At 37.3% G+C, this 25,827-nt stretch overlaps 1 protein-coding gene across 1 annotated transcript in view; it reads right to left on the reverse strand.

Moving 5' to 3' along the window:
- LOC134533986 (uncharacterized) overlaps positions 1-25,827 on the reverse strand; it is a 272,010-nt gene that overhangs the window by 51,609 nt on the left and 194,574 nt on the right. Inside the window, exon 5 of the mRNA XM_063371852.1 lies at positions 22,950-23,069. Within this exon, the coding sequence (XP_063227922.1) occupies positions 22,950-22,989 (40 nt within the window). The 5' untranslated portion in view covers positions 22,990-23,069. The remainder of the gene's footprint in view (positions 1-22,949; positions 23,070-25,827) is intronic.

A 25,827-nucleotide genomic window follows, 5' to 3' on the forward strand; every position in this document is an offset into this window, starting at 1 on the left:
CGATGGTGAGTACCTTTTGTTACTCGGTTAAAAAAATTACCAAAAAAAATTAATTTACCTGGCTTAGCCTTAATTGCGGGGTCGTTAAGGGCTAAGTTGGCTCGCGCATCGCACTCATCGGTGACGAGCCTTTCCTTTTTCTAAGAAAATATATATATTTTTTGTTGTGGTGTAATATAAATGATAAAGTCTCTTGGCACATCCTTAAGTACAACTATAAATAAAAAAATACACCATAAGCAAGTGAGATGAATGGCTCTTATGTGTTATTCATAATCAGACACCTTCCAGAAATCTTGAGTGGTTTGAAAATGGCGCGTATGCATTCGCAGCTCGTAGTCTGGTGGCCATGCCAGACGGCCTTGTTAGGGGCGTATCTGTGTCGGTTAGGCTCGTTGGTGCTTCTAGTGCGGCATCTCCTCCAAGCGCAAGGCTCTGATTGGCGCGCAGTCTTCTCGTCATGCATAGGACCACTATGAAATTTGAGTGGTGACTGTAACATTATATGGCGGAGAAATTAGGATAAAGATGTAATGCAAATAAGTGCTTTTAAGAATCTGTATAGGTTGTTTTATGCCCAAAAATTACTCTGTAACACGCCTATTAGTCATTTTAACTCTTATAAAAATACAGTTTAAAAACGTAATCCGGAAACCAAACTACTTGTCGGCTCTCAGAAAACTCTTAAATGCTTTTCGTAAACAGATTCCACTCGGATATGTTGAGCTGTTTTTTTTTTTTTCCTGAAGCTCTGTGCACCGTATGTGTGCCCAGGTAGTCTGGGCCCTTAACTGCTGGCATCACCCGAAAATGACGAGTGAATGTTTATCATGGCAGTTCTCTGTGAAAGCACACTCGTTAAACGATGATAAAATGGCTGATTCTCACGGAACAACGTGCTGCTGTGAATTATATTTTTTTCCATACTCGGAAAGTACGTAACAGAAACTTCAAAGCCGCACGTTGCAGCCATTTTGTTTTGTTGCCACGAGTGCACTAAACAGACGGAGAGAGGGAGAGAGAGAGAGAGAGATAGAGCTGCCAGAGTAACCACACTCGTCGCGTCGCCACTTGGCACGCTGAACTAGGAGAGGTCATACATCAAACCGCTCCCAAGCGGCGAAAACTGGTGCTACAAGTACTTGCTGCGCAACATTAAAGGTTCCGGTTACTGAATAAAAGCTATTCCTTTGCATCTTACAGTTGATCCCACCTCGCCAGGGTAATTTCGCGCCAAGATTGCCAAGACATCGCTGCCATCTGGCGGGAAATTTTAAAATCGACGTTAGTAAGAACATCGGATAAGTACCAAGTAGTTTAGGGTCCGCTATATCCTCGGTGGACCTGCCATTCTATGCTTGCGATTGTAGTTGTTTAACTGAAGATTTTTTTCGGGGTAGGTTCTGCATCGACATTGGCTCGAGAAGCGGCGCAAATTTGTTGGTTTTCCAAGGGGGGCCCCCGGAAATTCACAGGGGGCGGGGCTTTATGCTAGCCTATATGCATTGAATAAGCAGAAAACTTTAAAACATACATAAAGCTTATCAACACCGTTTCACAATCACGACTTTGCAAGCCTGCCCTCTTAGGGAGGGGCTTCTTAATTTTAGTTGGGTTTGGGGCTGGCTCACGTCATGCATAATAAAATGTATTTTAAAACAATCGTGTGTATCGTAAGGTTAAAAAAAAAATTCCTCGTTCCACACCCAAAAACAACATTTAATATCAAACAAAAAAAATAAAACTCTAACAGGCAAAGCGTTGTGCGAACCTCATCACATATTTGTCCAGTCCAATGATATTTCAACAAAGTTTTTTTTTTATTTATTGCGAACTCCATTAGCACTAAGTACTTTGAAGAGGGGCTTGTGTTGAAAAAAAAACACACACCATACCACTCACTGTTGGCAGAAAAGTAAAAAAAATATATATATATATATATGGAAGCGCTTCATAACCAGTTTATTTCAGGTAGACGAAACTCCAGTATTGAACGCACGTTGTCTAGCCGCGAGGCATCATGCATATGTGTGTGTGTGTGTGTGTGTATGTATTCGCATGACCATAAATCGACGCGATTCGCGCGAGAGATGGAAGGAAAAGTGGTCCAAAAAAAACCTTCCACGCCCCGGCGGCCTTCGCGAGGATCCTGTCCGGGGCTATTAGCTCCCCGAAACAACCTCGCCTCTGCAGCGGCCGGCGACACTGGCGCAACCTCTGGTCTGGTTTCTCTCCGCGGCCGCGATGCGAAGGCACACAGGGTGTCCCACAACCGGGGGCGGGGGGACAAGATTATATAATGGACTGCGACAAAAACAACCCAAAAAAACACCACAGAGCATGTCGATATGAGAGGGGACGCACCACAACGCCGAAATACCACAACGCCGAAATACACTAACGTCCTAAAATGACATTGCAGGACTGCCACAAAAGTTAGCTTAGGTTAGACTAGGTTAGGTTAGACTAGGTTATGTTAGAATAGGTTAGGTTAGACTAGGTTAGGTTAGACTAGGTTAGGTTAGACTAGGTTAGGTTAGACTAGGTTAGGTTAGACTAGGTTAGGTTAGGCTAGGATAGGCTAGGTTAAGTTATGTTAGGTTATATTACGCTAGGTTAGGTTACGTAAGGTTAGGTTGAATTGTGGTATCTCGGCGTTAAGGTACATTAAGAAACACACACAAATTCATTCAGTTGTTATTTCGGCCTTGTGGTAATTCGGCGTTGTGGTACACAGCAGTTTTCTAGCTGTCGGCGTTGTGGTCAATTTTGACATTCGGCGTTATGGTATTCGGCGTTATTGTACGTTCGGCGTTGTGGTATTTCGGCGTTGTGGTAACGACCCGATACGAGACACACAACACTGAAATGCAGGTTAACACACCACTTGGCACCGAAATTTAACTGAAAACATTGAATCAATCAGCAGTACGGTATCTAAAATTACAAAAAAAATTAATTATTCATCATGTTAAAATCATTTAATGTAATTTTGCTTAGCGTGAGTTTTTTTTACTAAAATGTAGGCCCTAAATGGATTGGGGGAAAAAATATTATATGGTTTTATCTTGTTAGTAACAAACTTGAAATTCACAAAAATTATTTTTCTGAGTATTTCGGTTCGAAACATGCTTATTACTAATGATATTACTGTACAAGTTAATCGAGGTGTCGATCAAAACGAGACTATTTTGGTAAAATAAGAATTTAGAAATATTTTAGTTTCATATTTGTTGAAGAATAAATACAATATATCAAAACAATAACTCCAAAATCTCCTGTTTTAAAAACGAAATCGTCCCAGAAATAAAACCATAAAATTTTGTCCCTACCCATAACTTCACGTCAGGCCTAGAACAGTGATAATAATTTAAAACATACTGATGCAGTTAGTTCAAATGTTTAAGAATATAAAAAAAATATTTATTAGTTTCGATATGTATTACAACCTGTATAAGTAAGATTTTGTAGCCGTTTCCTTTGAAGAATGTTCTAAATGTATTACCTCGAGGTACAGTGTAGTGTTAGCCAGAAATATAAAATCTTTTATATTATATAATATTCGTATTTATTAATAAAATAATCTGTTGTATTCAATTCTTAAAAAATAATTTTTTCTATAATACGGAAAGAAAACTGTCTTCTATATGTACCTAGTACCATTAAACAAATAGAATATGCGTAGGAGTACTCTAAGATGATAATTAAATCTGATGTTTAGGTCCTATTTCCGTCACTCACTTTTAGTAACTTCTGGTCGTAAATGAGTCTAGACAATAAAAAAAGAAACACGTTCGTAGAGCTGCATTTCAGATGGCATGATAGTTCCAATAACCCGACAGTTCAAGGTTTGTCTCAGTAACATTCTAGAACGGAAAACTCTCGAGCTTGTCCAACGAGACAATTTAAACAGCTCTCGGGCCGGTTTCGAGATTTTGTAATCGAAGTGGTTAGGTATAAACATTCTGCAGACGCTTGCTGTAAAAAAAAAAAAGAGTTGGAATAATAACAGACATCAGCGACTCCAACTGAGTTGGCCATAAAATGTTCACTTAATTGGAATCCAGACAAGGGAGTGACTGTCACGAGCAGAAAATTAATATAAAAAAATATACAAAATAAAAAAAAAATGTTTTCATCTTAGTTCTTCGTACACAAATGAGAATGTCAAAGTAAGAAACATCTTTCGGTGATAAACAAGTGGCTTTCAGATATCGTTAAGTACCTGTATCGAGGTTCAAAAAATTCATTAAGTTCTGATGCAGAGCTAAAGTATCAGCTATTCTGCAACCAGAGGCAATCCTGATAGGGCATAAAAATTAAGAAAAATTGTTGGTTTAGCAAAAATCGTTTATTTAACATGTTTTTATTCAAAAATTATAAAGTGTAAATGTTGCGTGCTGAAGGATTTTTTGAAAAGCTATACATTAAAAGGGGTAATTGTATTTTGAAATTGTCAATAGCCATTCAAATAGGTTTACCAGGTTTAAGAAAAATACAAATTAAGTTCTAAAAACCTCTTTTTAAAACATCAAATTTGTTTTAAAACAATAATTCAACTTATAAGATTTTTAACGACAAACCTTCGTTAAAAAAAATAAAACCTTTTAAAATTTCTGATGGATGTGTAAAAACATGTTTGCTGTAATTACAAACTGTACATAGGTGCGGTTACAAATACTTTCTAGACATCTCAAGTTGGCAGCAGCGATACACATTGCACGTGATCAATTCGTAGCCACTGGCCGGCTAGCTCTTTCAAACCAACACTGTTGGAGATGATTGTTCCACAGGTATATCGAAATATTTATGTAATTTTAATTTTGAACTGGGTTTTTTTTATATCCCTCACACATTTGCAGTACCCTGCGAACAATATGGATAGTAGCTTGATGATCGAAAATATCGGTAGCCGAATTATAAATCTTCAGGCAGTTTTGACTAATCTGTTTGGACATGCAGCTGTTGAGTTTACCGATGTAATCGAAGATTTTACCCATGTGTATATGTATTTTTTATTATAAGTGCACTTCAAAGTACACTGTTTTTTTTTTGTAAATGGAACTCAAATATTCATATAAAATCACAGATAATTGTATATTTGTAATTTACATAAAAACAACGGTATAACCCCAAAATAGTGTTCACTGTAATATTGGGTTCAGATTTTTGCCCGAGAATTTATGCTTGGCGTTGTCACAGTACCTCCAATAGTTAAAGTTATTTACTAACTTAGCTTGCCAGTATTAACTGAGCACATTAATAATCATGATACAACCAAAAATAAAAGTAAAATTCGATTATCTTTTCCACTGTTTTTAAAAAAATTCTTATGCTTGAATGAAACATTAATTAAAATATAAAATCATGCACAATTTTTCGTAAGATATAGGTACTCAGTATTACCTTGATAAAACGTATTTCATGTATGTAGAAATAACCACAGCCATGTGTTGTAGGTACAAACGTACAATATCTTTATTGTAGTATTACAGACTATTTCTTGGCAACTATTTAGTTTGCAGAGGAATTTTTTTTGTAGCAGTGTCAGGGAAAGTGACTAACTTAATGTTTCACGCGAAAGCGTTAACTAATTTTGTGGCCGTATGACTCAAGTTAATTAAATGGCAAGGATTGCTAAGCTGTGGCCAACTCAGCATGACTTGTGCGGCCAGGTGTGCAAGTTTGCGGCAAAACGTTTGCCGGTTGATCGAGGAGCACGTAGGTACTCGTCAACACTCGTGCAACGTTGTTCGTGGCCGACCAAATGGCGCCGCGAGTGACGAACGATGTCAGAAGGGTGGTACGTGAGGAGTTCTGTGGATCGAGAGTTCGAGCGGGCAGGTAGTCTGGATATTCTCGGACCACTGCTGCTAGGAAGAGCGCCAGCTAGATGGACGTGGAGTTGTCGGCACGAACAAGACACTTTACTGGGAGGTGGGAAGCTCCCTAGCTCCACCCTGGGGACTTTCCACAGATACAACTCTACAGTGTTTTAAAACTTCTTTACACTGTGCGCCATAGGGAAACCTCAATAAAGGACAAAGAGATGAACACACAAACACACCGAAGGTCAAGCCAAAATCAGCTGGTGTCGGACGAAACATGTATACACAGCACACAGAGAATTCCGTGGAAGCAATTAGTCAGAAAAAAAATTATCACAACGCAGACTAACACAGTGGTCTGACAACGACAAGTCAATTATTACAACTAGAACAGTGGAAAACACAACGATGACAGCACAAACTAACACAAAAGGCAAAACAAGTTGCACCTGCTCCCGTTGTCAGGCACAGTCTGTATGTCGTTCGCCCAATGCATATCGTAGACATAACATTGTGGATATTTTTTTTAACTGTTAGAGTTTTAACAGATATCCACATTCGCAGCTATGTATCAGTTCCCCCACCCTCTTACAACCCCAGCCCCCCCCCCTCAAAGAATTGATATTTGCCCGGGTGGGACGGTGGGCATGGCCCCACAAGGATGGGGCTGGGTGGACCCCTGTTCCAGGGCCCGGGCATGGGCCCAGCCCCGTTTATTTGTATTTCAGTGTGTGTATGTAATTTAAATGAATATTTTCGAAGATATTACAGATTTAAAATGCAGGGACATGGTGGTTGCGGTGGTACCGGCCGGGGGGCCGGTATATAAAGACTTTCTGTAGTATATTTAATATCAGCATTGCACCCGTACGAAGCCGGGGCGGGTTGCTAGTTAAAATTAAAATAAGTATTAAACAAATGTTTACCACATATTCCGAATGTATTAAAAATGGTTTAAAGATACAAAACTCAAAGGTTTTTGAGTTATAATTACATCGAAATATTATTTTGCATGCGTAATCTGTTGAAATTTTAATTGAAATATCATATGATACAGTATTTCAGGTAAATAACCAAAACTAAGAATTTGAATAAAAGTAATTTATAAAATATTGAGGTCGTAAGATGGTAGTCTGTCAAAAATTTCCAATCAGACACGTCATTATACTTCATTTTCTCTCGGAAACCATTCCACACATCCACCAATTTACGGACGCACTTCCAGTGATTCGTCTGAGTAATATTTCCTCCGCAAGTCGTTTATCCTCGGCGAGATCTCCTATTCGGCTATGAGCACTCTCCCATGAAGCTAATTTTTAATCCTCGACTTTGCGAGCTATGAATATGGTAATGCGGGAGTAATGAAGCGTGTAGGATTGCTCGCTGGGTCGCTGCGGCGAGACTATTTACAATGCCTGAAAAACCTAGCGTAATAAATTCGCTTCTTTTCTTTCTCTCTACCCCCCCCCCCTTCCCCTCCAACACAACTCGTTTCGTTTAAACTAATATATTGCCTCACGGCCCCTTGACTCCAATCCCAGTTTCATAGGCTGGCGCAAGGTCGGGTTGGAGTATGCCCAAAAATAAATAAATAACTACACTATAGCCATAGGAGGGTGGTGCATAAGTTAGAAAAAAATCTTCGTCCGCAAGTTTCGGTAAGCTTAGTTTTCTCTCTCTCTCGCTCTCTCTCTCTCTCTGGATCTGCCAGCGGAAACAAGGCCCTGTTTCCAGTTTATATAGTGGTCTTTTTTTTTTAACTCCTAAATGATGGGGGGAGGTAGGCTACCACTCAATTTTTCCAAAGTGTGGACAGTGAATGAATATTATTAACTCACATCTGCCACACTTCTTTTTACGTTGTAAATTGTGAAATCTTTTGTGCAATGTTTTATTTTATTTTTTTAGTTGGAAAAACAAAATTTAAACCGATAATGGTGCTGTAGCTAGATTTTTTTGTCAAAACAAACAAAAAAAAATAATATAAAAAATATTAATTATGTTAAGTCCATTTCAGCTGATTCGAACACTTTAATTCTTGCCAAGCACTTTCTTTCAGTCAAATAAGATTTACAACATGATACTAACACTTTTATGTATGTAATAGGTATAAAACAGGATGAAAATACATCTTGATCATAGGTTTTCGTGACACTGGTTTTTAACTGTTTGTTGGTTTCTGGGTCTAGTCCACGTGCCTCGGACTTAATCTAAACAAAAAAAAAGAGCCAAGAAGTGGGGTAAAAGTTCAGTCAAATCTTGTGCAGATGTTAAAATAAATGACTGTGAAATGTCGATTGTAAAGTTTAAAGATTTAATTTTATCACTAGATATAATTCACACTTTAGTTATCTGCTGTTTGCAAAAATATATATTTTATTTTTTATTTATTAATTTTTATATTTGTTGTATTATTACAACTGACTTGAGTATACTGTCCTTGTTACAAGAGATTTTCATCACACGTTAATTAAGTTCTGTATTAATTTTTATTTTCGAGATGTTTTTGCATGAAAATATCTGAAAACAAAAGGAAAACCAACATGGCGGGCGGAACCGAGCGATATGGCCATGGTCTCACACACCGCATAGGTTACTGCATTTTGTTGTCTTAACTATTGTGTGCAAGCTTTTAATTTAAATTCATTCCGATAGCTCTCCTGCGTTTTACAATTAATTAAGGACATGCTTGATGGACTTATACACAATATATTAGAAGCAAAATGATTTGCGAGCCTTGCCAAGTTGCAGAACTTCAGGTGTTAACGCGCCATTTACAAACCGCTAGAGATTTATCGAAAGTGTCTGATTACGAAAAGCATCTAAGAGCCAGCACACTTCTCTAATAAGTTTTGCTCCATGGTTTCGTCCACAACGCGTGCGGTTAGGACAGTGGGAAAAGGCTAAAATTGTGGTTTTCACGTACGTTTCTAGGTATGAAAGCTCCTACGCACAGAATATTCCGCCGTGGAGTTATGGGGTCGCAGCTTGAATTCCCACGAGGACGCGTTATCGACTCGGAAGACTGCAGGCTAGCAGGGCGCCCGACGCTTAGAGGCGAATAAGGCGTGCGATGCGCGAGCCAGTGTCGACCTTAGCGACCACTCCCCCTCACCCTCTCCACGCGCTTCCAGAGCTCAGAGGTGGCCATCTTGAAGGAACCGAATCCCACTCGTCCTCGAGTGTCAGATATTGAATGAAGCGGCGAGCCAGCTGAGTCAGGGGACTGCCGACTGCGCTGAATGGTCGACTCCGTCGTCTCGAGGTTCCCCCCCCCCCCCCACCCTTCCCATTTACCCGGTCCCCAAGTCTCTACAGCCTCCGCGCCGAACCTCTGCCGAGATATGACACGACCTGTCGCCCGTCAGCACAGGAGGGGTGGAGAAGGGGTGGCAAGGCGTCAGTACGCTCCGTTGCCGCTGGGGGATGCAACGTGCGGCCCGCGACCCTCCCGGTTAGGAACGGTAAAAAAAAAAAAAAAAAAAACCTAGTCTTTGGCCTGGCAGTCGTTTTGCTGTAAAGTCATTTGATGTGTCTACGCTGCAGACAAAAAAAAAACTTGAGTAAAAGTGACTTTAGGCAAAACAGCGTTAGACACAAAAAATTACGTTAGTCAAAACGAATATAGGAAAAATTAAAGCGGCTAGGAAAAAAAATGTCGGGTACATTAAGTTGTGTCCATAATTTAACGAATCGCACTTTAAAGTTTCGTAAAAAAAAAAAAAAAAAAAAAAAAAACAAAGTTCATATTTTTCGACCCACTACGGCCTTGCAGAAGGAGGTACACGTTGTTTTGCCTAGTCATTTATCCTATAGTCGTTTCTCTAACATAATTTTGTTTGACGTCGATTCAGCTGATGTTGTGTGATTAACGTCGTTTTGCCTAAAGTCGTTTTTATCTAAGTTATTTAGCTTGTCATTCTGTCAAAAATCGTATTGCACAAAGTTGTTTTCGTTAATATAGCGTAGACAATGTGAATTTTAAGGCTAAGTTACTGAACGGCAAAAGTACTGCTATTCAAGTTACGTAAGGTACAAATATTTTCTGTAAACCATTATACTATAACGCCAAATAAGAAATATGATGGTAAGGGAATTAATCTCAAGGAAAACAACGCACTATCGAATATCTGGAGTTTGGCACCAGTTGCATATTTTACATACGTATCAGTCGTCATTCACGTCGTTATTTCATATTTGTCTCAAAGCTAGGGTATGGATAATGTGGTTATCCTTATTAAGTTACAAAATCTTAAAATTCATTTGAAGCGAAGTCTTCTTGGACACTTAATAAAACCTTAATAGTTGCACGTTCTGAAATCAGACCACTGTTAATACAGTGAATGAATGTTATGATTAACAAATAATAAAAAAAAACACTGCGCTGTCATTTACTAACAAATTTTTATTAATTTTTAAAAGAAAAAAACACATTCTTCCCTTGGAAGTTTTTTTTTCTCTGCTGCAAAATATTGCCACTAAATTAAATTTTTTTAACGAACAGTTAAGCACAAGAATGGGAAATCCGCAACATTCCAAAACGAATACTTAGATAGCTGAAAAATTTAATAACATTTGAACGTTAAAACAAAGTATTCTATGAAAAGGAAACCCTGATATATATGTATATATATGCATAGATATAGATATATGATTCTAAAAATCTCTTTTTGAGGTCAAAGATATATGTTTTGTGAACATTTAACAGAACAAGCTAAAATTCTAAAACACGTTATTTTAATTAATACATGCGCCTAGACGTACAGTAGCTGTGTTACTGCCGCTCACGGATTAAATTTTGGTTTCTTTACAAAGCGTTCTTATTCTCTTAGCCATGAATTGCATTTTTATTTCGGCATCTATAAAGATATGAAAATACCAGAACACCGGCATTTTAAATTATTTAAAGAAACGACATCGTTATTTTATAACAATTTGAACTCCTCGTCCCTGTTTTAAAAATTGAAATTTAATATAGATAAACCTGAACCAAATGTTTCAACGAATTAAAAGCATTGTCATGTTTCTTCTTGCAATGAAATATAAACAGACAACATTTCCTTGCATTCATTTTTATATTTTAAAGTACCTACACTCACTGATTATTATTTTTTCTTAATAGAATACGTAAAAAAATTAATAGATTAGATTATTTAACAATATATATATTTATTTATCGTAATAAGCAAATTAAACTTAAATTAAGAAATTTGTCTACCTTCCGGGTGATTTACGTTTATGATGTTCACCGTCATTTATTTTATATATATATATATATATATATATATATATATAAAAATAAAATAAATATATTCTAAATACTAAGCTATGTAATGATTTTTCTTTTTGACGGAGAGACAATTATTTTTATAAAATGCGATGTTTCTACTTGGCATTGATTATACAGTCTACCTGAAAATTATTTTTAGAGAACTCTAAAAATGGTCATGAAATTTCCAATAAACTTTTATTTTTCAGGAATTTTACCATCACGGTGTATCATTAAATTTAAACTACATGAAAACTTCTTTACGAGTCCGAGAAAGATGACGCATAATTTTTTTTTGTTAAAGTCTACCTGGAAAAAAAATACAGCGCTCGAGTTACGACCACATTAATTATGGCCGTTCTCCTAGTCGCTGGTGGTAAAATAAAAAGGAATGATGTTCCTATGGGAATGGAATGTCTTCTGAAGAAACTCATGGGTCGTATTATGTTAAACCTGTTTGTCAAGTTCGTTTGTTGAGTTTTTTAATTTCGTGTATAGGTTGTGGCATGCATGGAGATAATACTCATGATATCGTTTCATTGCTATTCCAAGTACAATCTCAGAATTTCATTGTCTGTTTATACACAAATATAACTGATTAGGACAGAAAATACGTTTTAGTAAATGGTGAAACTGCAAAGTTAGGTAAATTAGACAACATTTTTACCAGTTAAGTAATTTCGTGTTAGTTACACTTACTGAACAGGATTAATATTTCGGAAGTCGATTTTTTTTCATTTAATGATTGTTTTGACTTGGTAGAATTATCATGGTCACTTAAAAAATCTATCAGCATGATTTCATAAACATTTGCTGTGGGAAATGGGGGGGGGGGGGGGGGAATTATGTAGTTTTCATAAAAATACTTTATTTAATATAGACTACACCGATTATTTTGTAGTTATAACAAAAATAATTATTTAAAAAAAAAAACATTTATTTTTAAATAGAGATAATTTCGCTACAGACGATATTGACAACAATATCATTGTCGGCCACGCAGTTGTTTTTCAAGTGTAGGAGAACTGAAAATACCTATACCATTTTTGTTGTGATACAAACCAAATTTTAGTGCTTTGTATGCCCAAGGAGTGAGAAAATGTGCGCTGTTTGTCGTATTGTTTAGAATTCAATCGCTCTTTTAGTTGGTTTTTTAATTAATAAATTCTAGGAAAGATGGCCTGCAATGATATGGGCTTTTTAGCCATTAATGTCTTACATCTTTCGCAATAAAAATGTAACAATTCACATAATGATAGGAAAAAGTTAAGTCCTCTCTGGTGCTGAAATATCGAAATTTTTTTGGTTGCGCAATTATAACACCCGTAAATAGATCATTCAAATCTTTCTTAGGGGGGGAAATGTGCACAGCAGCAAGAACCCGTATTGGCCTACCCCATACATAGATTCAAGACCAGCTAAAAATTAAAACACTGTAGCATCGTCTGTGTTAGTTGATTAGTCGAGTCTCTTTCATGAACGTGTTTGCTGTCAGCACACCAATCACAATAAATCAGTGCGGAAGCAAACGCCAATTACAAGGAAGAAAACAGCCAGCGCAGGCATAACATAGTGCAGTCTAATGGGCGTTCAGATATTTTTTTTCTCGCTCAAAATACCTGCCCATTAATTCATAATATATAATTAAATTTTCCCTAGGGACTCAAGTGTCGCAAACAGCCGTCGTAAATATTTGAACTTTAAAATTCGACGAAACGAATCCTCGAAATAGTTCGAATCTCCACACAGAAACAAAATTTCTGTTCTTTACAGAAGATTTCTTTAGAAATCAGTTGCCAATAAATAGTTTGTAATGCTACTATAAATAAATTGTAAGTTTTAAAAACACATGTCTATGATTGTTTTTGAATATTTAATTACATACTTTTTGTCGAGATTATTACGAAAATTGGCGCATAATTGTACCTACATCTATATGATGCGTCATCCGAATATATATTTTTTTAAAAATCATGGAAAAAGACTTTATTTTGTTTCATTACGCTTTTTAATGTATGCATTTAACACTGAAAATATATTCAGGGAACTGTTTACAAATACTGGGACAAAAAAAAAGGATATAAATGCCCGGGTAATAATCCGAAACCAGTATTACCGCGAACAGTATTTTGCTGTGATACCGTTGGTTTCATGTAGATGTACAAAAACATTACAATCATCCGTAGTCTAACATGAATATTTATGTTAAATTTTCAAAAAAAAAAAAAAAAAAAAAAAACGATAAAGTTTACAGTGCACCTACCTCTGAGACGGAAACTCGCGACGACAAAATGTGAACAACGCAACTCTCTAAGTCGCAGCATCCGCAGAAGAGAAAGTTGTTATCATTAACGGCGGGTGCTATAATACGCTAAAAGTAAGTTTCGTGAAGGGGAAGGGGGTGGAAGGAGGAGGAAATTCACAATTTTATCTCTCCTTTGAAAAGCATACGCTGCATTCCGCGCCGGCGGGTAAGCCGACCTATCCCCGCGACTTCCCCGGCTCCGACGAGCCAAGTTTCCGCGAGTGGTGCTCCGGAGTTCGGCAAGTTCCGCTCCGGAAACCAAAAGTAACGGGGAGGAGTAAAAAAAAAAAAAAAAGAAGAAAGGAAAAAAAGTCGTGCCTCAGATCGAGGCACTGTTGAAGAAGGGAACACGGGCAATGGGAGTAGGTAACGCTGATCATGCGAAAGCCAAAGCCAAAGTTCGGTCCTTCGTAATTGCGAGATGGGGCAGTGCCCAGAAAAAAATAATATATATATTCGCTCCGAGTTTTGCTACGTTTTGATTGACACTCGAAACAACACAATGCGATTGTTCGTTCGCCTGTCGAATATATATATATATATATATATATATATATATATATATATATATATATATCACACCGTTGTTTTCTATCTCGTGTAAATACAATTTCTTATCCCCTCCTTTTCCTTCCCCCTTCATGATTGACAGCGGTCTTTTTGACTTCTGTCATATTCAACTTTCTAGCAGGATGGTTTTGAACGTCTCCTCTCATTTATCTTTCTTGTTAGTTGGGTAAGAAGTGAAAATGTAATTATTATAATGTGAGTATTTTTGATTTACCACATGTTAACGAAGATATGTATAATTTTTTTTTTTTAAATAATCGATTTAAAATATAATTTTTTGCAACCTAATACATCCCCAATCAAATATATGTACTCAGAAAATTATAATATGTTTAAGAGAATATTTAATTCTCTCGTGCAGAAAATTAACTATATAAAATTGAATGTTTGTTTGTTTTGTTTTTTTCACGGGAAAATTTAACTTTACGACTAAGCTGGTTTAAAAGTGACATTCGTAGAAGCTATTGTCAGTGTGAGCTACTGTTATAAAGATTGTAAATCTCTCCGACATCCGAGTTGAGCAGTTTACTGTTAGAAAGTTGGTAATTTTAGTCCTTTTGAAAGATATTTTATTCTCAAAAACCATTCAGTTATTAAACATTTATCAGAAAAAAAATCCACTCACGCATAAATTTTCGATTTGAGGAAATCAAATTGTCACGATTTTTCAGCCGTTCAGAAACTTATATCGAACGTAAGTAAGTACACTTAGTCAACTTTCCTGAGGTTCTCACTTACCAAAATACTTCCGAGAAGAAAAAAAAACGACCCACTCGGTCTTTTAATACTCTTTTTATCCGCAGAAGGAAATTGGTTGGCACTAATCTTGCATGGTTATTGCAGCTTATTTTTATGATTTATATTGAAATACCTAATGTGCTTGAAAAAAGCGCAAGACCAATTGGATAGGGGGGAAAAGTGAAAAACGTTATAAAGGGGATGCAGCGATATTTTTGCGGGCTGGACAAGAAAACCTCTCTTTGGAAAATGTCACCACCGGTTCAGCTATTTTAAATGGAACCCACAATCTCTTAATTGCAAGGTTCACTTGTTAATTGCTGACTAATCTATTAAAGTAGTAAAGCGTCTAGAGAAAAAAAGCATTATGTCCGATTCAACTGATAAATTAAAAAATTTTGTTTTAGAAAGGCATCGCACCATACTATTGTGAGCCTTATTCCCATTATTCATGCAACAACATACTGCAATTATATTAACGGTTACATCGTACTGAAAACCAGGTACTTTAACTTGTGTACCCATGTAGCTATGGAAGCAACTTAGGATGGAAATTTTGAAGTGATCAGTTCACAGAAAAAAAAATTAATTTCATGTGACTGAATAAACTATGCGCAAACGTAAAGTACAAGAACATAAAAAACATTGAGGGGGAGGGGGATATCAAATTTTACTTCATGATGTTCCCAGAGCTCTTTTTTTAAGAATTTAAGTTCAAAATATGAAGCCGTAATATTCGATTTTATAACGGCTCATTTTTTTATGGAAAAAGGAAATAATAAGTTATATTGCCTAGTGACAAGCCATCTGCGTAAACAATTTGTCATGACTTTCACACTTTTATCTTCTTAGCACTATCGTAACTTATAAGTAATAATTTTTATGATTTTAAGGGTTAGTTATACTATCTTATTTTCACTATATCCAACAGTAATTGCATTTAAGGAACAATATTTTCCCGTGGTTGAACTTAGTAAGCACATTCATTGCATGAATTCAAACTGCTTTAATAGAAAAAGAGGAAAACTTTGGTAAATTTTAGTGGATAAAAAAACTAAAAATTATAGTGTTTTGCGATTCTGAATAATTAATGTAGGCTGAAATAGATGTAAAATTGTTCTTTTTACCTTCGAATTTCTTCTGTTTTCGGAATTTGATGTTCTGACATTACTCCGACTAAACCACAGCGAGTACGGTTCTCCATTTTTTAAGTAAAACATTTTTGGACGCGATTAGAGTATAATTTCAAGGCCGTTGCGAAAGCGAAACGTTTCCGACGCGAAAAGGACAGGGAAACAGAGAGAACTATACTTTATACGTTTCTGGGCTCGTTTTCGTTCTCCTATTTGTGCGATAATTCGAAGCCCACCAAAAAAAAAAAAAAAAAAAAAAAATAGAAACGAGAGAGCTATATGAACGAAAAAAATAAGAAAAAGAGTGTGCACATGCGCTTTTTTCAGATTATAGACATAGATATCCTATACAGTCAGCTGTGAATGCCTTGAATTTTATATTTGCTACCAGCGAGCTCGCGTTCATACTTGTTCAACCAGCAGCGTAGAGAGCGCTGTCGACACAGTCCCTGCATTTTCCGCAGAGATAGCGCTACCTGTTATGAATTTCATATGTTGTTCAAAGATTTTCCATGTTCCAAATGCCAGAGTTGTTTGAAGAAACAGTAACGTGCACAGTATGTTTTATGGCGTATTTAAACAGTCAGTAATTTGTATTGTTAATTAATTAATTGATTGATAAATAATTACTTTTATCTTCAGCAGTTATTTTGAAGTGAGTAATAATTTTGTTAATTCGTTTTTATTAATTTCTTTTTATTTTAATCATTTTTTTCTAATAAAAACAAAAAAAAAGCTTATGATACTTAAATACTTGAAAAAGAAATGAAAGCTAAAAAACCCCGAGCTGTGTAACTTTTAGAAAATCATCTTCTTTATCTCACTTACTCACTCTCTCTGCCTTTTCACCCCTTACGGTATACCTACGAGTTGAGGTTTTAATTGTCAAGGAAGTTTCACTTCTATCACGCGTACTGAGTTAAACGCGCTCATTTTTTTTCTTCATTGGTGAGTTAGCGTCCTGAAATGCAGACGAATAAATGCTTACGTCATGGGTTCAACTTCCCCACGAGGCGGTCTCGCGCAGGAATAGCGCCGAGTCATCTTCTGCTGCGAACTTGGCGAGACCTTGAGCACACCGAGCCACTGATGTTACTTCGCAAGCTCCCTGGCATGCTACGTGACATTCTATACAATTTTACGTACTGAGATTTAAAAAAAAATGGATAAGTTATAAACTACATGTAAAATTACAGTATTTGTACATTTGTTCATGTACACGAAAAACAACTGTATCTCTTAAAGATAGTGTTTGCAGTAATACTGTGTTCAGATTCTTACCCGGGCATTTATGCTTTGTGTTGTCCCAGTACCTCCAATATAAGAAGTTTTTTTGTTAACCGTTCCCTGAATAGCTTTTCAGTATCAACTACGCACATAATAAGCTTCATACAACGAAATAAAGTCAATTTTTGGGAAATTCGATTGTCTTTTCCATGGTTTGAAAAAAAAAAAAATATGCTTGAATGAAACATCCCTTAAAATATTTTAAAAAAAGATGTGTCAATTTTCATAAGAAACACTCATTATTATCTCGAAAAACGTATTTCATATAATAATAAAAATAACCTTAGCAACGTGTCGTACACAAGTCACAATATATTTCTTGTGGTACTACAAATAATTTCTTGGAAACTGGTTTCCAAAGGAATCTTTCGTTCAAGTACAGAAATTTTTTTTTCCCCTGTGTACCGGCATCAAATAGCGGTTTCTTCCTAACGAATCTTAAACTTGCTATTCAGTTTATGTTATTTCTCGTGTGTATTGCAGTTCTTGATTTAGGATTTTGCTCATTCCTTTGTTCGATTGGTGGTCTCTCTTATAATAGTTTACTGCCCGAGAACGCTGACATTCACGCAGGAATAGTTCGATAGACCGAAGACATCTTACGAGCTTAGAACGCTAGACTTAACTTGTTACTGATACACTTACTTGTCTTCACTGCTATACAGAATGAGTCTGAATTTGACCGACATACTTTAGCTGTAGTTTCATCGCGACAAAATTAGTTGAAAGCATTTACTTATACTACTATGGTCTAAAGAGCTTCCAAGTATACGTCTTTCAAGTTGGAGCTGAACCACATTTTAACTGTAAATATTAGATAAAAATACTTTAGATAATGTCTGGATAATGTTTAATTGGACGAAGTTCAACAGCCTCGGCAAAATTTTGTTGGTGTTGTAAAATAATTTCATTTGAAGTAATTGTATCAACTTTATTTTTTAACATTTTTTTTTGTTAGTGCCCCGAATTTAAGACATTGATAAAACTCGGGGTGATGGTAGAAAATCGTTCGTTTCAACATAATCCAAACGCTTGGCGTACCGTCTTGAATACTTTATATATTATTTGCAGCGAAAGTGTTGCTCTGCTCCAACTTCGAGGACGTACACCGTACGTAAGTCGTATTATCTGTTCTGTCGGTCGAGTTCAGGCTCGCCGCGTGCAAACAGTGGTGCGCAGGGCCGGATTTAGAGGTCTGGAGGCCTCGGGGCAACAGAGAAGCGGAGGCCCCCAGGCCCCAAATTATTTTCCAAATAAAATGAACAATTTTTTTTTCAGTCGAGTTTTCCAATAAATAATTTATTGTGAAATCAAGTAGATTCTCTTAGTATTTTTTTAAAAAAATACATACATAAATATAATCGGAGACAAGAATTATATGAAATTTAAATTTTAGTGTTAATGAATATTTCTGATAATATTTAACAATAATATAATCATGTATGTACAAAGTACTGTAGGTGAAGGTAAAACAGCGAAAAAAGAATATCAAATAATTTGTGGAGGCCCTCAGTTTGTGGAGGCCCCGGGGCTTTCGCCCCGGTTGCCCTCCCCTAAATCCGGCCCTGGTGGTGCATGTTGCGATGGTGGTTTTCGATCGACTGCAAGGGACGAAGACGCGGGGTTCCCGTCAAACCCTGGGCGCGACAGCGACCCGACACTTGGCTCGGCGCAAGAAGGACCGTCCTCTGGGCGCGTCAAAGTTCTCGGAGCGACCAACCACGTGACCCCCGCCAGCTGGGTGGTACAGGGGGGGGGGAAGGGGGGTGTTAGGGCCAGTATTTACGGCGCGCGCCGCTCCCAAGGCGAGCTAGGGAGACTTTCATTGCCCTCGACGGCGGCGGCGGCGGCGGCGGCGGCGCAGAGATTTACGCCCGCGCGGGAAGCGACGCCTGTTTATGGGGGCGTCTTATCCCCCGGTCCCCCCACCCAGCCGTCTGGCCTGGAGCGCTAAGGGCGATACTGGCCTTCGCATCACACGTGTCTTCGCCTCTACGCGCGAGGCACAGAACTGGCGCGCTGTCTTCGCGTCTATGGGAATTTTAAGAATGACCCTATCATTTTATTCTGGAATATCAAAGATAAAGACTCTCTGCACTTCCCTATACCATTTCCAGCACTGTGTGTAGGATTTTTCATACATAAAAACGTCTGTAAAAAGACTCGTTTTAGACTCTTTTTTTTTGCTGTCCAAAAAGTACACGTTCTAGACTAAACCATGGAATGAAACCTATATGCCATTCTAATCAGACACTTTTAATAAATACTGAACAGTTTGACAAAAAAATTCCTCATTAACAACTGGAGGTCTGCATGTTGTTTTGTGACTTAGCCCATTTCTTGTCCTAGTTTCTAGCCCCTTTATTCTACCTATGCAATCGCTCCCTATATGTATGTATAATTTGCTCTCCCCTTTCCCTCTTCTGGTTGGTTGGCGTCCGCTAAAATAAGATTTTAATATTTTAAATACTTTAAAGTTTTTTTTAAATCGGTAATAAGTGAATTTAACTACAGGAATTAAAACCGAAGTGGCATTCCTAATAGTCAGAGCGTAGAATTATGTGGCCAGAGTCCCTTATCGCTTCTTTGCTTCTGAGTTGGAGGTCACGTCCTTGAAAATGATGTTCCCAACGTTTCGGCATGCATTGTTTAAACCATATTCAATGACATTTAACAACTGAAGGCCGAGCTGTGATTGGTCCCTGTGAGTGGCCTTGATTGGAGGAGAGTCTGGCCAAGCAGGATCAATCAGATGTGAATGGCAAAAAAAAAAAAAAAAAAAAAAAAAGCGCATGTAACTCAGTACACCTGATAGAAATGAAACTTCTTTGGCAATTCAAACCTCTCTTTATATCGCTTTGGTGTCAGAAACGTATGAAAACAATGTTTCACGAAACCTTTTCATTCGAATTCGGCCTTGAAATTGTAATTGAAAATTTACTCTCATCACACCCACGGGTTTTTATTGAACATTTTTTAAACTTTCATGTTTTTGGTTGGACTTAACATATTAAACGCTCGTAGGTTCATGATTATAAAAGTTATGTGATTTAGTTAATACAATAATAATTCGTGACAAGTAATTACCCAGACAAACCAAAGCGTGAAAAGCATTATATCAGCAAAAATATTTAGTTACACAGCTAAAACAATACTCATGTAACACTGTTTAACAATTCTAATTTACACAAGTAATTAAAATAATACGAACTTGACAGAACGCCATTTTCTGGCAAATATGGCCCGTGGCGCGGTGTACAATAAGCTCAAACCCCGTTGTGCTGCCCTCTGCCCGAATACTCCCTTACTAGATGCCAGCAAGTGGGTGTGGCGTCAGGCGCAGGCGGGTCCCTACTGCCGCGACCCGCCTATCCCTGCAGCATGGCGGGGTTCAACCTGAGCCGCACGCCTCCACGTGGTGCCCGCTCAGGGGAATGAAGCCCAACAAATTCTCTGCACCGTCCACAACCCATTCTCCATCCTTTCAGCATCAGAACTGCTACCTCTCCTGCATGGTTAACAACCTGCATGATCAGAGCGTATGGGCTTCGGCCTGAGACGCCTTAAGAGTCTTCCCTACCCAGACCTCTCCCGCAAACTCATAGATTTAAGTTAGCTTAGGGGAAAAAAAATAGTTTCACAACAATGTTTCGTGCCCAAAAAAAATTCACTCCGAAAATACTATGCCAGAACACCAGGGGTTCGGTTGTTCATGATTCTTGAAAATGGCTGCAACAAGACGGATGTGGTCTAGACTCATAAACCAAGTGGAAGTTACTTCTAGAAATTATTATATTGCCATCTTTTAGTGCTTATTCAATGATTTTAAACAACTAATATCGCTTGTACAAACAACTCAACACAAGAAATAATTTAAGAACAATACTGTAAAAATATATTCTTGGAATTAAATTATTTTGATACTTGCATACGAATTAAAGGTAATAACGTATGGGGGAAAAAATATATTTTTAAAATTAAATACTTCGGTTCTACAGAAGTTTAATTACGACACAAAACAACGAACATCACACGTTTAAGCGTAGGTGTTTTCCCAGGGAAGAAGGAAGGGGTCCAACTTTGCAGCGAAGCGAGTGTACGCGGCGGGCCAATCATCCGCAGCGAAGAGGGAAGCGGTCGCGAAGGGATGAAGGGCGAAGAGGAAGGAAGGAAGGGCGTCGTTAGCCTTCAACCCCTAGTCGCTTCTCGCTTCCTCCCCCCTCCTTTCCATCCTGCCCCCTCTTTCATACCTTAATAAACGTCGTCATACGAACCCCTAGCGATGTTTGCGACTCCAGCAGGTTGGCAACACCGGACCGTTTCTCTCTCTTTCCCCCCCTTCCACACTTTCCAACAACCCACCCTTCACAGCCCGGCGCAGCAGGGTGCTCGGAAACACTGTCGACGCATTCATATTATTACTCCGCCGGTTATTGGATTCCTATAAAGAACTTTAATCTACAGTTTGTTACTGATTATCCATATTAAAGTGTCAGTAATATCATCCGCATATCTGCCTCTCATCCCCCTTTTCACCCTCTTTCCCTAATGCTCATTCCAAGACTGGAATTTTAATGAACAGTTTGCTGGCGTGGGCTGTGACTCAGCTCAAGGACGATTCGCTGCAATAATTAATTCCCCGCTCGAGTTTCGCTGTTCATAGTGAATCTCATTATAACCACAGATTACTTAAATAGGTTGTATCGTAAATTAGTTTGCTTTAAAAAGTTCATGCGTTTGCACATAATTTTAAATAAATTTAAAACATGACCATATTTAAATGTTTGTTAAAGGTTTCTTTTTCTAATAAACAAGTTCTTATGAACTTAACGGCAATCTTTTATGCCAGTCACATGTATTGAAAGCATGAAATCATATGATATATAGTTTTGGATTAACCGTAGCCTTCGTTTAAAAACTTTTAATTTTTATCATATCATTTTCATAAATGAATAAAATTAGTGTTTCCCAAACCCTTATAAACTTGAATTTTCAGGGTTTTAGAAAAAAAAAACTAAATATTAGAAGAAAATTAATTAAGAATTTTACCCCATTAACACGAAGAGTACCAAAATAGTTTTTTTTTAATGTTCGTTGTACCGTGTAATATATAAAAAATGTTTTTTTTTTTGGGTTTCCGTTTTACTTTTATTTTTCTAGAGGCATGATTTTTTTTATGAGTTTTAAATAGCTATTCTTCCTGCGTAGTTTCACTAACTGTTGAATTAATAACAAAACTTAACAGTAAATCTCTGAAATGTTTACGAGGTTACTTACTGCCTTTAAAATATGTTTCGTGCAAACAAATTATGTCGTTTTCAAACCCATCAAAAGTAAAATACTTGAATAAAAAAAAATTCTCGGTCGGTTTTTGTTCTCATAATAATCTCGACGTAAATACGTTCAACTGCTGAGCATTAAAATCCAATTCAACAACGCCTTACGTTTCTGGCATACTTCTGCAGGACAACGGAACTGAATTCAACCCCTATGTTGGCACACCCACAGTGCCTTGCATACACTAAAAAATAATTCTATTCAGGATTCTGCCGAGTCGCTGCACATACAAAATACATTGGTACGAGCACAGCCATACAAAACATGGGTCTGTAGGCGTGCAATCCATATACGGCAATCATTATTCCACCTATTGTATGATGCGTACCAAAACACGGTTCCAATATGTAGATAAAGTAAGGGGAGAAAAAAATCTCATTAAAGTCCGGGAGTGTAAATGTGTTATCCGAAACTTTGAAGTTTTTAATAAGCGAAACATGCATGCACTTGGTTGTGAATAAAGTCCATGCATTGTCACTTACCGTACAGAATGCAGCACAGGTATGCTAGAGTTCGTGACATTTTTACGTTCTCTTCTAAAAATTCCACGTCAGCTCATATCACCCAAGACTGGCGAAATATTTCTTCAGTGGCGTCTTCCCCTTCAAGAAAAAAAACAAACAAACAAGAATTAGACACTGGAACGCTCTCCTGATAATGAGTTATTAACTAGTTGAAGTTGTGTTCATTAATCATAGCTGCATACGTATGAATACAACTGGTGAGGTCTTCTTAATAAGTTAGTGATTATTTGAAACTAACATATATTTTGAACATTTTCACAACGTATTAGGTTTTGCTACCTATATGAGGATACGTGGTCAATATTTCTAAAAATAAAATGTATATTATGGCACTAACGTACTTAAAAAATTATATATGTAAAGTAAAACATTTTTATTTATTATATAATGAAAGAGCTGTTTTTAAAAATTCAAATCAAAGAAAAAATTCAGTAAACAATTTTTTAATAGTAACATACTTAAGTTACAAATATAGAAAGTATTTCTATCGCTAAGGCTCTATTATAAAGTGACGATGTTTATAGGTTATTAAAAATGCTTTAACTAAGTTAAGTTTAAAATTAAATTAAATTACAAAAAAATAATGAACTTTGAACCGGACCCAAAGTCTCCTGAATATCTTAAATGCCTGACACCAAATCAAAATAAGTTGTCCCTAGCTGAGCTTACTATTTCACTCCAGGTGAATATTATGCTTTGGTATTCAGTAAAATTGCGGGATTCATAAAAACTTACATAAATTTAACCTTTGAATAGCTCTAAACGAGCATGAAAATATTTTCGTCGAGTTTGATCGGTTAAGTGTGTTAGTATAGGTGATAAAGTGAATTTAATATGAACTAAATGACATCAAGGGGGCAAATGTTGGAAAACTGACTTACAGATTAATGACTCCAGGAGCACTGACTAATGATGGATCTCCTACTCGTGAACACAAAGCGTTCTAAGTCAAACAACTTTAACTTATGCGGAACATACATAACTTGAGTTAATTTCCGTACTACAGATTTATAAATTACTTGAGGCTGATAAATTTTGAATCAAGAGTCTCCTGTAGTGATGTGTATGAAATTGCCGTTTGAAAATGCCCGTTCTATACATTTTTACTTAAAAAAGTTAGTTTGAAAGATGGAACGAGAAAAAAAAATCAAACGTGTTTTTTTTAAATGCTTAACGTAATTAAGAAGTAATATTACTATTAAATTGTTTTTTTTAATGAATTGTTTTCTTAGTACGTATTACGTCTGGTTTCGTCGTAAACAGGGTACGCAGGCACGTGAAATGTATACAGCATGTTTGCTGCGGAATTCAATTAAGTTTTTTTTATATTCTAGATAATATTTTTTTTACGAAGATCGCTGGACAATTTGTAGCTTATTAGCACTGTAAATAGAAGGCTTTGGCGATTTGAATCCGGGTTGAGGCCACCTGGGTTTAGACAAAATTCTAGGGAGATTAAGAGTTTTGATCGCCTTTTAAAAAGATGGCTGCGACAAGGCATGCCGAAACGTCAGGCACGCCGGGCACTTCAGCTGACGTGGCCTCAAGCAGTGTTTCAGAGTTGAGTCGCGTCGAGGTGTGGCAGATTGCACCGACGTTTCGCTCTGCGTTGCAGCATCACTGACAGAAAGGATTGTTTGCCTCAACAAAATATTTGTTCGTATATGGCGAAAAAAAATATAATTTGTTAATTCATACAAATATTTTGTAGTAGGAAAGATTCTGTTGACACAACAAAATGTTTTTTTCAATTTAACTTTATATTTGGTTAGGTGTAACAAATAATTTTGGTTACATACCAAGTTTGGTTAAGCTAACAAAATATTTTGTTGCAGCAAGTAAATATTTGTTTCGTCATATACAAACAAACATTTGTTTGATTCAAACAAACCTTTTTCTCTGTGGCAGGCATCTTCAAGCCGCAGGAACTCTGAATGGAAATGCCTACTGCTGTGCAGAGATCGAAACTATGTCTGACGCGCGCGAGGTTACCTTGTCTCGAGTAGATTCGGCGCCTTGCTCGGAGAGAGTGGTGGACGCGCGCAATGTCAAGGGTGTGATATAGGCCGGCCCGCCCCCTCTCCCTCCCGTGGCTCGTGGTATCGCACCATCTCCGGAGGGTGTTTCTCCCACGGGACTCTGGGAAGATTCGCTCCTGCGCGTCCCGTGCGAACCATGACGCATCCTGCTCGGTCTCCAAGGTCGCCCGGCGCGACCTTTGCCCAGCTGCCCCAATGCCAACCACGCGGGAAAAACAACATCTCTACTTCTACGAAAGATTCCTTTGGAAAACTGTTGCCGAGAAACAGATTGTGATACTACAAGAATGTTACTGCAAATTTACAAAACGCGTGGCTATGTATTTTTTTTACATATATTAAATAAGTTTTTTCTCAAGAAAATACTGAGTATTTCTTATGAAAAATAGGTGAATAAATTTATATTTTAATTTATGTTTCATTCAAGCGTGAATTTTTTTTAAAACCATTGAAAATATAATCGAATTTGCAAATATTTATTTTTTATTTTTTTTTATTTTTTTAACTGTGCGAAATGGTATGCGCAGCTCATGCTGGAAAGCTCTTCAGGGAACGGTTTGCAGATAACTTTAACAATTTTGAGGTACTGTATATGGGAGAACGTAAAGCATAAATGCAATTCCTGGGTAAGGATACTGTACAGTTGTACAAACTTCTTAGAAGAGGGGGGGGGGGGGAGCAACTGGGGCGAGAGGTGGTGTTGTTACCGCGGCGAATCCGGGTGACGGCGCCGGGCTTCCGTCGTACAAATCTTTGCTTTTGGGAATATCACTCGTAAATCAGTAGAAAGTCGGTTT

Source organism: Bacillus rossius, chromosome 7, assembly GCF_032445375.1.
Source record: "Bacillus rossius redtenbacheri isolate Brsri chromosome 7, Brsri_v3, whole genome shotgun sequence".
Lineage (NCBI taxonomy): Eukaryota > Metazoa > Arthropoda > Insecta > Phasmatodea > Bacillidae > Bacillus > Bacillus rossius.